The 17,128-nt window shown below is 35.0% G+C and overlaps 1 protein-coding gene across 1 annotated transcript; it reads left to right on the forward strand.

The window, feature by feature from the left end:
- The first annotated feature begins 13,439 nt into the window (after positions 1–13,439).
- On the forward strand, positions 13,440–16,758 carry LOC21409574 (HVA22-like protein k). Its single transcript, XM_024165506.1, has 8 exons — positions 13,440–13,607; positions 13,913–13,971; positions 14,732–14,829; positions 15,222–15,273; positions 15,508–15,571; positions 15,877–15,972; positions 16,219–16,291; positions 16,483–16,758. The coding sequence occupies exons 1-8, from the start codon at positions 13,590–13,592 to the stop codon at positions 16,578–16,580; spliced, it is 558 nt and encodes a 185-aa protein (XP_024021274.1). The 5' UTR covers positions 13,440–13,589; the 3' UTR covers positions 16,581–16,758.
- Positions 16,759–17,128: the final 370 nt, after the last annotated feature.

The raw sequence follows: 17,128 nt of genomic DNA on the forward strand, positions 1-17,128 counted from the left end.
AAGAAATTATTTTGGTTTTTTCCAACTAATTATTATTTACATTAACTTACAACATGTGATTCCTCTGGTAAACTTTTGTATATAAGTTCTGTTGTATGGATTTTTTGGAGAGAATAAAAACGCAAAAAGAGTCCTATCCAAGAGCAATATGCATTTGGGCGACCCAAGCGTACCTCCAAATCTGCACTCGAGTAACCACCCGAGTGTACGCTTGCTTAGGTAAAAGAAGATTGGTCAAAGAGTTATTAGTATTAATGTTAAGTAACGATCAGTAATTAAAGGCATTCACCCACTTGAGTTAAATTCTCAATTGGTTATTTTTTATATGTAGCATTCGAAATGTGAGGAGTCTCATTATAATTAAATAAAGAGATATTAAACTCTTGAATCAATTAGAGGAATTAAACTCTCATTATTATAATTTTTCTCCATTTAAAAAGAAAAAACACAATTAATTTTAAATACAATTATCTTGTGATTGTCTTCACTTTATTTTTGCTATTTTTTTAAAGTTTTATGTGTTCTTAAGATGTTTATCTAATTTTCTTAGATTACTTAGGGATTGTTCTTTTACATTTTTAAGTTAGGGTGATTTGAGTGATGATTTTGAGTTGAGTTTGAGTTGTAACTTGAGTTTGTGTTTGGATGTGCATATTTGAGTTATGGTTTGAATTGAGAATCTTTTTGAGTTTGTATTTGGGTGGGTCAAAACTTAAATTTACATTTAGATAGTATTTTAATAAAAACTCAATTGTGATGAAAAATTTTAATAAGGTATATGGGTGGAGTTTTATTCGTCTTTTCGTTGTGAATGCATAAAAAAAATCATCTCAATCAAAATTAAAACGAAAAAGTTATGGCATTTTTAAGAACAAAAAAAATATTATTCATTAACTTGACTTCGAGTTTATGAATTCGAGTTGAAAAAAAAATTTAAACTTGAGTTTAACCCTAAATTCGAGTTTAAACTCAAATTTTATAAAAAAATATAAATTTAAATAAAATTATAATTCGAGTTTAAAAAACGACCCCTCATTCTTCTCATTCGAATTATTAGTAGAGGATTGAACGAAGTTTTTCCCAAACAAGTTGTAAGATCGTTATATATATATATATATATATATATATCGTCCTTTTCTTTACCAAAATAAGCCACATTGCTTTTTTATTTTTTTCCCTTTTGGCGCTTCCTTTTGCTCCGCGAGAGAGAGAGAGAGAGAGAGAGAGAGAGAGACAGAGAGAGAGAGAGAGCTGCTTGGAAAAGAGAGGAGCGGTGGGTCCCGCGTGGGAAAAGAGAGAGAGGAGAAAGGAACCATTCGATCCGTCCATATTTTTAATCCGACAGTCAAAAAAAATTTCTAATTTTATTTATTAATTATTATTTTTTATATTTGTTTGTTAATTTTAGGCTTATTTATGTTCTAATTTTATCCATTTTAACAGAATTTCTCGCTAAATATTTTATACTACTTAAATAAAAATACTATAAATGATTTAATAAAAAATAAAATTTAACAAAAATACACGAAAATAAAATAAAATCAAACCAATATAAATAAAAATAAATTAAACAAAATAAAATGAAATTGATAAAAACACAGTAAAATAACTTAAAATCTTCTTTTCTTGTCATTTATTTTAGATCTTTTTCTCGTGTCTTTATTTCTTTTATTTCATTTTTCTTCTTCTTCTTTTAAAAAAAAAATTTGAGAACTGTTATTTTAAATGAATCACTCGCGCATGATAAAACCTAAAAAAATAATTTGAGAACCGTTATTTTAAATGAATCACTCACGCATGATAAAACCTAGTGTGTGTGTGTGTGTGTGTGTGTGCAATACTTCATCTAAGAAGATATGAAACAGCTCTCCAAGGGACTAACTAGCTCGTCAAGAGATTAGTTAGCCAGAGAAGGTCGTCCCTACATCTGTGTATATAGACCACTACATCTAAGCACACAATGGCTCTCTCAAAAGATCTTACGAGCAAATTTAGGAGTCTCCGTAGTAAAATCACATGTCCAGGAAACTCATAGGTCTTCAAACAACCCTCTATCCTTTATGTTCACGATTTTTTAGCATTTTTCTTATTAGGCTATTCACCTTTCCCACTCGAGAACTTTCATAGGAAAATCTTCAGGCTTATTTAGTTGAGCAATTCAAATTGTGGAGATTTAAATTTTTTTTGTTAGAACTGTAGAATCTGAATTGTGGTGATTTTAATTGTGTTTGAACCGGTATTTAGATATGCAAATAAATTGTAATTTGAATTGAGAATAAAATTCAAACTGTGTTTAAATAAGTGTTGAAAACTATCATTAGAGTTTTATAACAAATCTTATAAAACCTCATTGTAAATGACAATTAAAAATATGTAATATGAGTGAGGATTTGTTCCTCTCTTCATTATGAACACATTAAAAAAATCATCTCAATCAGAATTAAAACGAAGAAGTTATGACATTTTTTAAGATTGAAATTGAAGAGATAATCTCGAACTATTGACAATGATTCAGATTGTTAGAATTTAGGGGGAGGTGAATTCTAAAAATCAAGGGTTTGAACCATTGTTAATGGTTTGAATTATCCTTCAATTTTTCCCTCCCAAAACTAATTTGAATCTTGAACTAAGGTTTGAATCCTAATCAACTATTTGAGTTGTTGAAACAAACACGACAATAGGTTTTTGAACTAGACCCTAATAAGGGTCAAGAAAATTCATACATCTTTAGAAGCTTTTTTTTTTTAATACAGTATGGAATTAAACCCACAATCTTTCCCCTAACCCCATCTCAGCCAAAGCCCCCGTGCCACTGAACGAAGTGGTCTTAGGCTCTTTAGAAGCATTCATGTCTAGGGCTGTACATGGGTTGGGTTGGTGCAGGATAAGGCTTTTTATTGCCTCGTCTCAAAGGGTGCGGGTTACACATATTTGGCCCCAACGATGTTAGAAAATTTCACGACCCAATGATATTTGAGTTGAGTTGGGGCGGGGTGGGGTGGGTTGGGTAGTCGGGTTCATTATTCAAAGAATCAAAATTCAATACAACATTCAAAGTTCATCATCAAATAGTATTAATAACTTCAACATTCAAAGTTCATCATCAAATAGTATTAATAACTTCAACATTCAAAGTTCATCATCAAATAATATTGATCATCAAATAGAAATAATACTAATAATCAAACATAACTCACATTCAAAATTTATCATCAAATAGAAATAATATTGATTAGTCCATCATTAAATAGATAGCAATTCAAAGTTCAATCCAACATCAAACATGAAGCAAAGTAGTCCATCCAACATTAAACATAAAGCAAACATAAATTAGAGGCTTAATTCAAATCCATCTAAAGCAAGCACTATAATAGCAACTATCCTTATTAGTCCACACTCATAGGCTCTTTATCAAGTATGTTTGTACGGGTTGAGTTGGGGTATGCGAGTTATTATAGACCCAACCTACAAACCGCCGCAAATACCTCGGGCCAAACATTTAGTGGCCCAAAAAATAAAAAATAATGCTATAAATTACTTTTTTCAAGTTGGGTTGGATTTGCGAATTGTTTAAGTTTATGTACAGCCCTATTCATGTCACTGAAAATTGACTGACATGTATTTTAAGGCTTGCCATATCGTCAACACCAGTATGGCCAATTCAACGACATTTGAGTCCTAGAGGTCCACTCTTTTGGGCCTGTTGACTATTTGGATCCCAAGACCTTGCATCTTAGCCCAAACAAAGCTACAAAAACTCTTACTTTCCAGCAGGTCCACAATCCCCAAGCACACGAAGAATGATAAGAATTTAAAATAGCAAAACAACGATGACTAAAAACAATGGAGAAAAAAATGACATAAAATAAGAAGCAACAATGACTTGATTAATACAACAACAAGAACAAGTAGAGTTTAAAACGACGTTGACTTGAAAAGCAAACAACAGTCCCATTAATTTTAAGGTGTGTTTGAAACAAGAATTTGTGTCATAGTTCGTAGTCTGTTACAGTGTTTTCTCTCATAAAAAATATACGTAAATTGAGAATAGTTTTGAATTATAATTCTGAATCTGTGAACCAAACGTACTCTTAAAAAACTCACATTTTAACTTTTAAACTTTAACCTGTTACCCATCTAACATTTTGTCTTAGAATTCCTATTAAAATAAACTAAGAAAAAATTAGTGTCAATGTGGTCTTACTAAAGAAAAAAATTACAATGTGGTAAGGTACAATACAGAACTATTCATATAATAAATATGACTGTTAACATACTAATTCAATAATTAAGACACATTTCCTACCGTTAGAGCAAAACAGTTTTTTTCACCATAAATGCACCCTAAAATTAATCCCCATATCCCTACTTTGCATGAAAAAATATTGGTAAATGGATATTCTTAAAAAAAATGAATTTACCCAAAACATTTGTATTCTGTCTAATTATAACTTTTGCTCGTCTTATTATACAAATACCTAAATCACCTCTTGTGTTTATAAAATCAGACTCAAAATGCTTCCGGAGCAATTAAATTTATAAAATGTCAAGATTACCCTTCTCAATCTTTATTAAACACAATTTAAAACATTACTAAACAAAAAACTAAAAAAAATAATTTTAAAAAGTGAAAGCTTTTAAAATAACTGAAGTATTTGTTTAATTGGCATATTTATTTAAACATTTTTAAATTTGTTTATTTAACTTTTTAGTTAAATTGTATCCAAAATAACATTTAATATAAAGGGAGAATGAGTAAAATAACATATTTAGTAGGATGTTTAATAAAATTTAACATTTTTTTAAAATAGTCAATTATATCATAATTTGATATTTTAAGTTTTAAATATTATTAAAAACTCAAAAATACCCTTAAACCTCATTTCCATCTTTCTCTTCTTCTGCTCCAGTGACCATCTTCAGCGTCCGATGGCCATCTCTGAAGACCAGCTCCGACGATCATCTTCGATGATTGATAAATACTATATTTACTGGTAATTATAATATTTACTGATAAATACCAAATTCATCGTATTAATCTTAAAATCTGACAACTGATAAATACCATATTTATTGATAAATATGGTATTTATCATATTTATTTAAAAATTCAGCAATTGGTAAATACTGTATTTACCGGTAAATATTATATTTACCATATTTATCTGAAAATTTAGTGACCGGATCTGACAACAAAAAAATATCGTGTTTACCAAATTCAAACTTATAAGTATTTACTAATAAATACAGTATGTAATAAATTGAGAATCAAAGTATTTAATAATAAATACAGTATTTATCATATTTAAACTATAATTTATTAAAATATTTACTGGTAAATATTGAATTAATTCAAAATCCAAAATCAAAAAATAAAATCATAAACTCAAACTCTACAGTAACCAAATCACAACCAAATAAAAATAAAAATCATTAAATAACAAACTCAGATCTAAAACTCACAAGCTCAAACAAAAATCTCCAAAAGAATGCAAAAATCACATAACTCAGATCCACCACCAAAACCAAAACCACATAACTCATATCCAAAAAATTACAAATCACCACAAAAAAAGGAAAAACCCAGATTTTAGTAAAGAAGCTGGTATACAACGTCGAAGAGATGAACGGTTTGAGAACCAGATCCATGCACGATTTGAGATTTGTTGATTGTGAGAGTTCGTCAATGGCTAAGAGCTTTATCGGAGAAGGAAATCGGAACTACTCACGACGACATCACAGAGGACCAAGCAAACCGACGAAGACGAACAATCGATCTATGAAGAGAAAGGTTATGTAAGTTTACCAATCCATCCCAAAAGCTTAAGTTGTTAGGAGGTAGGCCAACAATAGTTTAATACTTTAACACTCCCCTTCACGTGTGGGCTGGACAATGGGCAATCGTGTGGGTAAATTAATTGGAAAGCCCAACACGTGAATATTTAAGCCCGAGATATATTAAAGACCCAACACGTGATGACAATTTAAATGGGGATAAAGAGTGCAATTACGGGGGTTTGAACTCAGGACCTCCCGCTCTGATACCATGTTAGTTACCAATCCATCCCAAAAGCTTAAGCTTTTGGGATGGATTGGTAAACTAACAGGTTAGAATTACAAACTTGAACTGCGAAGCGAAATCGTGAAGCTCGATCGTCGGAGTTCTATGCACGGTGGTGGTTGATCTCCAAGCTTTAGCGACGATGGCGGCGTATCTCCGTGAACGGCGCAGCGTAATCGCAAAGCTGGCCTGTCAGAGATCTATGCACGATGGTGGCTGATCTCCAAGCTTTGGCGACGATGGTGGCAGATTTTTTAGCTTCGGTGATGATGGCGGCGTATCTCCGTGAACGGCCAAGGGGAATCGCGAAGCTCGCCCGTCAGAGATCTATGCACGATGCCGGGGCTGATCTCCAAGCTTCAGCAACGATGGCGACGGCTCTCCGAGCTTCTACGAAGATGGTGGCGGTCGTGGCACCAGATCGCCAAAGAGAGAGAGGCAGGGAGAAAGAGCATTGATAGAGAGAGACGACTGGGTTGGGTCTGAGGTAGAGGAAACAATGAGCCCGTTCAGTTTTTAATTCGAATTGAGATGAAATTTTATGTGAGAATTTTTTATTGTAGCAAAAAAAATAGATGTGATTATTTTTAATAGTTTTTCACTACAGCAAAACTCAAATTCTAAACTCGAGTCGGTGAAATAAACGAGACCAGACGGAAGAACTAAAGCTCCAACGCAGGCAGAAGAAGTTCTGAATTGGCAAACTCAAAACGTCAGGGCACAGAACCAAGTTCTACAGAAGATCGAAACTAAAGTTGATAAGGTCATAGCCTAAGCTAACCTTACTGGTAAAAGACTTGATAGTCTTGGAAATGAAGTAAGAAGAATGTATGAGAGCCTCCAGTCAAAGATCAAGCGTCTAGATCATGACTTGAGAAGCCTCATCAACCAGGGCTATTTTGGCCTAGAGTTTGACATGAAAGAAGAGGAAATCCAAAAGCTAAAAGCTGAACTTAAACAGATCGATGATGACCTGGATAGAAGAGAAAGGAGAATGTTCGATCCACCCTCCTATCCTCTCCCTCCTTTTGGTCCATCCCTATTCTCGTCATATTCCTATCCTTCTCAGCCTGACTATTCTAAGGTCTTTAAAATGACCCATGAGATCTTCAAAGACCCGATATGGTTGGACACATCGGGCTCAAAGCCGTCCACCTCGAGAAAGCCAACTTCTTCAAAATCAAAGACCACCCGAATGAGTTTTTCCTTAGAAGAAAAAGATGAACCTGTTTCTCAAAAGCCTAAACCAGCAAAAGAAAAAAAGCCAGGAGTACCCTCATGCCTGCATGGCTTTCCCTTCAAAGGCAGAAGGAACCCCAGAATCAGAATTGTTTTCTAGATCAGCCTCGGCCTTTGAATCAGACTCAGAACCATCAGAGTCTTCAGAAAGTTTACCCGAAACAGAAACAGATTCCAAAGAGTCTGAAGAAGCAGACGATACCATGGACATCACACAACTGTTGATAGCTACCTCTACAGGATCCAATGATCAACAGACATGGACATAGATGGGAGAACCTACACGGGAATCATCTCCCATAATTGAAGAGCCTCTTGACACTCAACAGCAGTTAGGAAATACGTCCGCAAAGCCAACAACTGGTCCTTGGTTCTCCTTTGACAGAGTTCCTCTAGATAAATGGAGAGAAAAAATGAGTGAATTCGGAGCATGGATTGACCTACAAATGTCAAAACTTGGGGCAGAACTCCAAGCCGTCCTCAAGGAATTCTCCTCTAGATTCACTGGCACTCTCAGAGACTGGTTTCAAAGTCTCGGAGGATATAGACAGCTCCAGTTCATCAAAGCAGACACTGCAGCAGGACAGGAATACTTGGACTCTTGCACCAAGAGTTCATCGGAGACTTTAATCTCATTGATAAGCAGATGCGTCAAGAATATTTTGAAATGAAATGTTGCTCTTTAAAAAGAAAAGACATTGAATTTCATTATCAAAGGATGTCTCGGCGGTATTACATGCTTAACGGATTCAATGATCCAAACCTCCGACAAGTATACCTATCATCACTGCCGCAAGAACTACAGCCAGAACTTCAAAGGTCCCTTCTAGCTACAAAGAAGGAGTTGAAGGACATCTCCATTGGAGAGATTCATCAACTGGCTTTAGCGGCTCTTAAAAAACTCTGCGAAACACAAGAGTTATTCTCCTCCATGATGAAGGAAAGGTCCAAGTTCAAGAAGGCTTGCAAAAAGCCTTACTTACATATCAAATGCAAAGATGACAAGTGCTCCTGTAGTCCTACAAAGCACTCCCGTGACAAAGCCACAAGAAAATCCGCCAGAACTAAGAAAAAGGAAGGAGGAAAGTTCCGGTTCTTCAAAAAGATAAAACATGGCAGTCCGAAGTCTGACCGTTGTTTTAATTGCGGAGAAAAAAGACATTATTCAAGGAATTGTCCAAAGAAGTCTGCCAAATCCGCCAGAATCATGCAGCAATTGCAGGCCAGCTCTACATATCAACATGAAGACGATGCTGATCTTGAGTCTCTATACTCAGAACAGGATGATCCAGACATGGAGACAGTCTTTGCAATCCCTGACTCAGACTATGAAGACTCTGGCCCAGAAGAAGATGTAGACTACCATGTCCCAATCTACAACATGAAGCAATATTCCATGGCAACACCAACTCCTCCTCTGCCAAACATTGAGGTTCAGATTCTAGCATCAAAGTATGATAATCCGGTAAGCCTGATCACTTACATGGATACTGGTGCAGGAAGAACAATGATGAACCCGAAAGTTCTTCCACATGATCAATGGGTCCCACACATCGAATACTTCAAAGCTGTTGACGACCAGGTATTCAAGACAAAACTGATTACCAAAAACAAAATTGGTATTAAGTTCTTTCCCGGTTGTGTCATATGGACAAAGGTCCTCGGAAGTTCACTGCCCGACAAAGACCTCCTCGTAGGAATGGACGTATACTGTCAAGCAAGAAGCCTTCAAATCCTCCCTTCAGGATTAAAATACAAAAGACAGTTCAAGCCCTACTCCGCCATTCCGAAGATGTTTTCCATCAAGGAGGCCCCAACAAGATATGAAGATATCAAGGATAAACTTCTGAAATGCTATGCTGACAGTCATGATCAATTCCACCATCCCAACCCATTATGGAAAAATCAGAAGTTTTTCATACAGCTTCCTTTCAAAAAGAATGAGGATGTTAACCCCACGAAGGCTACTCATCCAGGAATAACTCCATCAGACTTAGCCCTGGCCCGAGAAGAATGTGCTCAACTCCTCAAACAAGGGTTAATTGAGCCCACCAAGTCAAATTGGCCCTGCCAGGCTTTCTATGTAGAAAAGAGATCCGAACAAATCAGGGGAAAGAAAAGGCTTGTTATTGACTACAAGCCTTTAAATCTGTTCCTACAGGATGACAAATTTTCCATTCCAAAAACTAGCTCTCTGTTCACTCATTTGAAGGAAGCCCAAGTCTTCTCAAAATTCGATCTCAAGGGAGCTTTTTGGCAATTAGGAAACGTCCCAGAGGACAGGCCCAAAACGGCTTTCTGCATTCCAGATGCACAATACCAATGGCGTGTCCTGCCTTTTGGTCTCAAAACAGCCCCGTCACTATTCCAACGAACGATGGCCCAAATCTTTAGGCCTATTCTGTATAGTGCCTTAATTTACATAGATGACATCCTTTTGTTCTCAAAGAATGAAGAAGCCCACAAGATCCTATTGGCCCAATTCCATCAGATCGTGGATAGACACGGAATCATGCTTTCAGAAAAGAAGAGCCAAATAGGACAAAGGCAGATCGAATTCCTAGGGATGCAGATATCCCAAGGAAAATTCCAGCCTGGCCCGCACATTGCTCGAGAACTATTGACGTTTCCAGACAAGAACCTCACTGTAAAGCAAATTCAACAGTTCTTGGGGATAGTCAATTATCTCAGGGATTTCATCCCACGTGTGACTGAACACACAAGCCAGCTGTCAAAGATGCTAAAAAAGAATCCTTCTCAATGGGGGACAGAACAGACAGCCGCTGTCAGTGCTCTAAAAAAGATAGCCCAGTCACCTCCACCTCTGAAAATTCCAAGCACAGGAAAAAGAGTGCTCCAAACAGACGCAAGTGACCACTACTGGGGAGCTGTTCTTATCGAAGAACAAGACGACAGGAAATACTACTGTGGTCATGCCAGTGGCCAGTTCAAAGAATCAGAAAAGCACTATCACACCATCTATAAGGAGATTCTTGCGGTAAAATACGGAATCCAAAAATTTGATTTTCATCTTAGAGGATTCAATTTTGAGGTTCGAATGGATAATTCATCATTCCCTAAGGTCCTAGACTTTATAAATAAAACCCTCCCTGATCCGTAATTACTCAGGCTTAAGAGCTGGTTTGAAAGATATAACTTTTCTGTCAAACATATAAAAGGCCACCACAATCTCATTCTTGATTTCTTAACCCGACCAAAGCCAGTCCAGATAATCACTTCCCAAAAGACTTTCCCTCTTATCTATATGTATAACAGTGTCCACACACCACTATGTTTTCCGGTGAAACCAGATCACCATTTTCCACCAGGCCTAGATAGTACAGCTCCTCCTGAGCGAATCAAACACTATACAAGGGTTCACCTTTTCGACTATTTATCTAGAGTCTGTAAGATCCCAACAGAACTCATGTACAATCCTGATCAACCATACCTTGCCATCTTCCACCTCCGACCTTTTGTCAAAGTGACACAAGATGACATCTGGTACATATGGTGCCTGATGACTCTTTACAGGATTGCTCTGAACTGCCCATTAATGCAAATGCACACGCATCTCAGTAATCCTAGCAACGAGGGGTCAGCTCTTTGGCAACTTCTAGAAATGATCAATCCACTCCCATGGTGGAGACAAGAAGTCGAACGACTCCTTCAGCGTTATCAAGTCTGGACCCTTTCCCCCAGAAAGGTCCCCCTAGTGCACACTGTCTTCTTCCTACACCGTCCATATCTGCTCAATTCCCAGACACAGGGACTTTACACCCAACATGAGATATATGTTTGGTACACTGGGTATAATTATCCCCAGTCACTCAAGGATATCTCCGACCATCTTGGCAAAGTTCTATGCAGAGAAAATGGACATAAGCCAGATCTCCTGCTCCGACCCTACACCAGCTCAGCAATAGCTCCACCACTTCATGTTTATGGGCCAGCTAACATCTTCACGGTTAGCAACAGTGGATACTTTGCATTCAACCAAGGAAGTGCATCAACTTCTGACATTGCTCAACCACCCCAAAGTACACAGGAAGATACTGCTCAACCACCCCAAGACACACAGGAACAACCAAACTTCAACTCCACACTATTCCAAGATTCCCAAGATCCAGATAATGACTCACCAATATATCTCAATCAGTGGCTTACATGTGACTGTCTTCGAGAAAAAGTCCGTCCAATTCATCCACAGAAACAGGCACTATTTCTCTGTGATGGGACCCATCTCTCAGTCACGAGTCGTTATCCTCTATCCTGTACAGTATTACTTTATCAGAGTCCTGTCTGCCACTCCACCGAAAGCAGTTTTATCTTTTCCTACTTTATTTAAAGTTGCGTGTTTTTCTCCCATTTAGTAAAAAGTGTAATAGGTTGTATCTTATCTTGTCGGAGTGACTAGTGTTTGGCCTCAGCTATATATTGCGAGGCATTCTCTTGGTTTAGGCAGAGTTCCTTGAACCAAGAAGAACTTGTATACAGTTTTCTCAGTAATCAAATATGAGTTTCTAATTTCTCTCTCTTTCTCTCTGAAATTCTGAGTTCCCTCTCTTATATTATAATCTTCCTCCCTCTATCTAGTATGCTCTATGCTTGCCTCTAACAGAGGATCCTGCATATCAGAACGATTAAGCTTAAGATCCGTACTACGATCTCCATAACCATATGTAATAGACACCTGTAGCACTGTAAGCCAAAAGTACGCACGAGGCGGAAAAAAGGGCTGAAACTGCTTAGGTGCTTCGGTTATTTATGGTTTTTGGAATTTAAGAATGAAAATTAATAATTTACTATAATTTACTATCATTTAAAAAATATGCTATTTACTTTACACATAGATATCAAATATGCTATATGGTATATTTTTCCTAATATAAATTGGGAAGAGTGATATTGACCGTTGTACTTTAAAAGATAGTTTACGTTTGATTTTATTTTCACAGGAGTGTTTTGGACATTTGTGTAATAAGAATAAAGAGAGATGAAAGTTGTACTTGAGTATTTTTATCAAAAAAAGAAAAAGAAAAAGAAAAAGAAAAAGAAAAAGAAAAGAAAGAAAAGAAATAAGGGTTAATTTTAAAAAAAAGAGGTTTTTAAAGTTTATCTTCAATTTTATTTTAGTTTTTTATTTTTATAATGTTTCACAGTTAATAGGTGTTAATTAGGTGTTAAAAAGTTGAACTTTGTGTAAATTAGGGATTTAGGAACAATTAAAATTTAGGAGACGTTTGGTTTATGGATTAGAATTATGAGATTAGAACTATTTTTGATTTACGTGTATTTTTTATGAGAAAAAATACTGTAACAAACTACGAACCATGATTCGAATCGGTGTACGAATCTCCCAACTAAACAACTTATTAGAAACTATTTGTGTGAATTAATTTTTATTTTTTGTATTATTTTTTTCTTTAAACTTTAAAATGTTTCTAATTTGGTTCTTAATTTTTAGAGACTCTTTCAAACATCTAATATCTAATTAATAGAATGATTAAAATTGAAATAAAATAAAATTTTAGAGATTAATTATGAGACGTTTTAAGAATTAAAAATTAAAATGGGATTGAGAGTAAAGTTGAAGAACCATGGGCCTGTTCGGCAATGTAGTTTTTGAGTGAAAAACTCAAAAAAAGGTAACTCGAGTTATAACTTTATTCGAGTTCATGTTCTTTTAAGTTTGAACTCGAGTTTGAACTCGAGTTTAAACTTGAATTTGGAACTAAAACTCGAGTTCAAGTTTTCCCTTCAACTCGAGTTCAGAAACTCGAACTCAAGTTAATGAACAGTATTTTTTCTATTCTTAAAAATGCTATAACTTTTTCGTTTTAATTCTGATTGAGATGATTTTTTTTTTCTATGCATTGACAACGAAAATACGAATAAAACTAGACCCATATACCCTATTAAAATTTTTCACCAACATTGAGTTTTTATTAAAATACTATCTAAAAACAAATTCAAGTTTTAACTTACTCAAACACAAACTCAAAAAAGATTCTTATCTCAAACCATAACTCAAATGTACACAACCAAACACAAACTCAAGTTATAATTTCAACTCAAATTATAACTCAAACTCAATTCAAAATCTACACTCAAATTATCTAACTCAAAAACATCAAAAGAACAAGCCCCATATATTCGTGGAATTAACCCAAGAAATAACACATCTTAAAAATTGTAGCCCTCCAGTCCGCTTCTCCAATCAAAATCGTTACTGAAAATCCAGAATCTGATTAACATTTTCTGCAATTATCATTAGATTTCCTTTTTCATGGCTGTCCCAAGTGAGGTATGCCAATCTTTCTCTCTAATCTTTAATCTTCTTCCTTATCGATCTTTTCGTTTCCCATTCTCTTGCCTATGAGTTTTTCAGCCAGATTTTTTTTTAATCATCTTGTATGTATTTCTTGTATTTTTATTATTTTTGCCCCTGAAATTTAAGCGTCAATTCGTTAATTCTGCCGTTGCAATCCAAAATTTGTGATAGATTTTCTTTTTTTTTTTGTTAAAAAAAAATCGTTTATCCCTGATTCCCTGGAGTGATCATTGATCGACGGTATGCTAGTTACTGATCTTTTTTTCTGGTTAATACAGCTAGGATTGCAATTGCTGCTTTGCCCTCTTAATTCCAACATTGTTGTCCGTACAGCTTGGTAAGCTTCTTTTTTTTTTTTTTTTTTTTTCTTTTTTTCTTGTTTCTAATAGTAATACTAAATAAATTGTATCTTGTTCTTTTTGTTTTGGTTTCGATTTTTGCCCTTACGGGTTCACCTTCTCTGAAAGATTATTTATATGCGTTAGACTTAGCCATTTCTCTCTCTCTCTCTCTCTCTCTCTCTCTTTTCTTTTTTTGGGTTGAAAATTTAGGTGTAGAAATTGCAATAGGATAGCAGAACTATTGATTTTTAGTTTTGAAGTTAAATTAGTGTCGGAGGAGTGGCCAAAATGGGCAAAATGATTTTTAGTTTTGAGTTTATGTATTCAGAATTCATATCCCATAATGAAAATATTAGCTTTGCGAGTTTGTCTTCGGTGTTCTACACTGTAACATGTAACAATATGGATGTAACATGACACTTATTGTATGTAACAATAACTAAAAACATATAACACTGGTATGTGATAGATAAATTTCTTATTGTTATAGATTTTCAAAGTTATTGTTACACTGAATTGTTGTTATGCTACACCCACTACTTTTACATGTTACATATATGATTGATCCTTTATGAAGGACTTAAGCCTATGCCTAGCTTTGCTGGGTTCGCAATGTCTAAATGGAGTTCGCAATTCAAAGTCAATTTCCCAAATTGTTACAAGGAAGATATGAATTTTTTTTTTTTATTCAGAAATATCAAGCTAAAACGTGGTACTTCATTTTGCATTGGGTGCTAAAGAGTGATTTTGTTGCAGTTGTTCTGTGGGAATTGCTTTACCTGTGTACTCAACGTTCAAAGCTATCGAGAAAAAGGATCAAAATGAGCAACAACGATGGCTTGTTTATTGGGCGGGTCAGTGATGCTCTTGCTAGTTTAACAGCCTTTATTAGTTATCACTATAAGTTTTAGTGCCAAGAAAATTAAGGACGACTTACCGTCTCGGTCTGCCATTTATTAAAATTTCACTGCATGAATTTATCTTATTGTAAGGGGGTAGGCTTCAGATGTTATAGTATTAGGTGTGGAAAAAGTTAATGATATTAGGAGCTTAATAAATTGAACTGAATGTACCAGATAAGAGAACGGCATAACCACTCGGATGGATTTGCATTCGTGTATGGAGATGCATGCCTGCATGGTCATGTAGTCATTCAGCTTCTAAAGTTGTTGTAGTCCATTTTTTCATCATTTTTATTTTGCATTTCTAGTTCCTTTTTTCTTTTGACCTCTCTTGTAACTTGCAGCTTTTGGATCTTTCAGTCTCGCAGAAATGTTTACAGACAAAATTCTATCCTGGTACTCTTTCATGTCCCCATGGTTCTTTCCCGTCGATTAATAATATTAGTTCAAGTTAGTTTACTTCAGTATCAGTATCTCTTACCTTCTAATTTACTAAATATTGAATTGAGATCTAACAATATTATGGCTGAATTTAATCATTAACTAATAGTTAAACCACGGAAGTATTCTTTTCTGCTTTACCGACGTGGTTTTGCAATCTAACAGAGGTCCTGGGCATTTCTTCATCAGGTTTCCACTTTACTATCATGTGAAGTTTGCTTTTCTTGTTTGGTTACAACTTCCATCCGCCAATGTAAGCTTTTATATTGGTTTTTAGCCTTCCTTTCACCTTCTAATTGCTTTCTGACTTATATATGTTTCTTCCCCCACCCCCTCCCTTTTTTAACAAAAAGGATCCTTTTTTTAGATAGAGATAGATGAACTATTACTCTGGTGTAGTCAACATCTTTCATTCTATATTTGATCAAGTATTAATAGATATTACGATTAACAAAAAAAAAAAAAAAAAAAGGGAAGACTAACAAATGTAATTGAAAATTTAAAACCAAGTCACGTTCAAAAAGTAGCTCCGATGATGATTTGCCTGCTGTTGAACAGGGGGCAAAGCGTTTGTACATGGGCCATTTGCGCCCATTCTTACTGAAACATCAAGCAAGAATGGATCAAATTTTGGAGTTTGTATATCGTGAAATGGTAAGCAAGTCTGTTATTTGACGTAAATTTGTCAGTCAATTGAGTTCATATTTTGCTTAATCTTATGTTAGTTGGAAAAGTCTTTGGCGGGATGAAATTCTATGTTATTAAGCTACTCTTATACGGTCAATACCATTGAGATCTAAAGACTTAAAATTTAACATTTTTCTCCCTCTCTTTTGCTTGAAACCAAACTTCAATGTGGGTGCAAATTCTGGAGGTCTTAACTTTTTCTAAATGTTGCAGAGTAAATTTGTCAGTGCACACGGAGCAGAATTACAGTTTGCAAAGACCCTTTTAATGAAGGCTCTGGAATTCGGTATGAACCTATCTGGACTCTGCTGTGGGTGTTAAGCCTAATAAGAGTTCAATTTACTCTTCATTAGAATTCTTAGTTATAGTACTAACATTCACTACGGTATTATAGACATTACGACATTTTTACACTGAGGTTATTAGTTCACTCTCTCATGAATACTTAATCTATCCTTTTCTCGTCTTCTTAATCAGCAAACGGACTGGTTAGGGATGTCATACGCCCGGTGCAGAGGCAAGCAGACGGTGTAATTGAGGGCCCTCAAGACTCAGAATCAGATAAAGAAGATTGATGCTTTCTCCCCAGAAGTTTGTTTCAAATATCCCTTTGTTTCGTTTCCTTTTTCCTTTTTTTTTTTTTCTTTTTTTCTTTTGGGCGGTATAGGTATTTAATAGCTTCAGGTACTGTATATATAGATATCATATTTGCCAGTTCCGATGGCTTGTTTCTTCACTTTCTTTGATTTTTTTACTTGATTTTACTTATTTGTGGATGAAAATTTTGGGCTGAAGTCATTACTACTCGTGAATAGCTTTAACTTCTCATGAGATATATGCTTAGTTTGGTAGTGCTGTGAATTTTAAAAAAATTGCTTTTAATTGTGCTGAAGAAAAAAGTAGTTAAGTATTTGGTAAACTGTAATTATAGTAGCTGTGCTAGTTTCAAAATCAATATAATAGCGTTTGATAAATTTTGAGGTTGAATTGTTGTGGGTATGTAAAATGACTAAAATAGACATTGTATGAAACTTAAATATATATAATTATTTTTGGTATTTAGAAATACTTGTTTAACTTAAAGAAAAAAAACATAATACTATGATTTTGAGTTTTTTAACAA

Source organism: Morus notabilis, unplaced genomic scaffold, assembly GCF_000414095.1.
Source record: "Morus notabilis unplaced genomic scaffold, ASM41409v2 Scaffold115, whole genome shotgun sequence".
Lineage (NCBI taxonomy): Eukaryota > Viridiplantae > Streptophyta > Magnoliopsida > Rosales > Moraceae > Morus > Morus notabilis.

Coding starts and splice junctions, on each gene's coding strand:
- LOC21409574 (XM_024165506.1), top strand. Junction 13,972..14,731: donor ATTGTTGTCCGTACAGCTTG/GTAAGCTTCTTT, acceptor ATTTTGTTGCAG/TTGTTCTGTGGGAATTGCTT. Junction 15,973..16,218: donor AGTTTGTATATCGTGAAATG/GTAAGCAAGTCT, acceptor TAAATGTTGCAG/AGTAAATTTGTCAGTGCACA.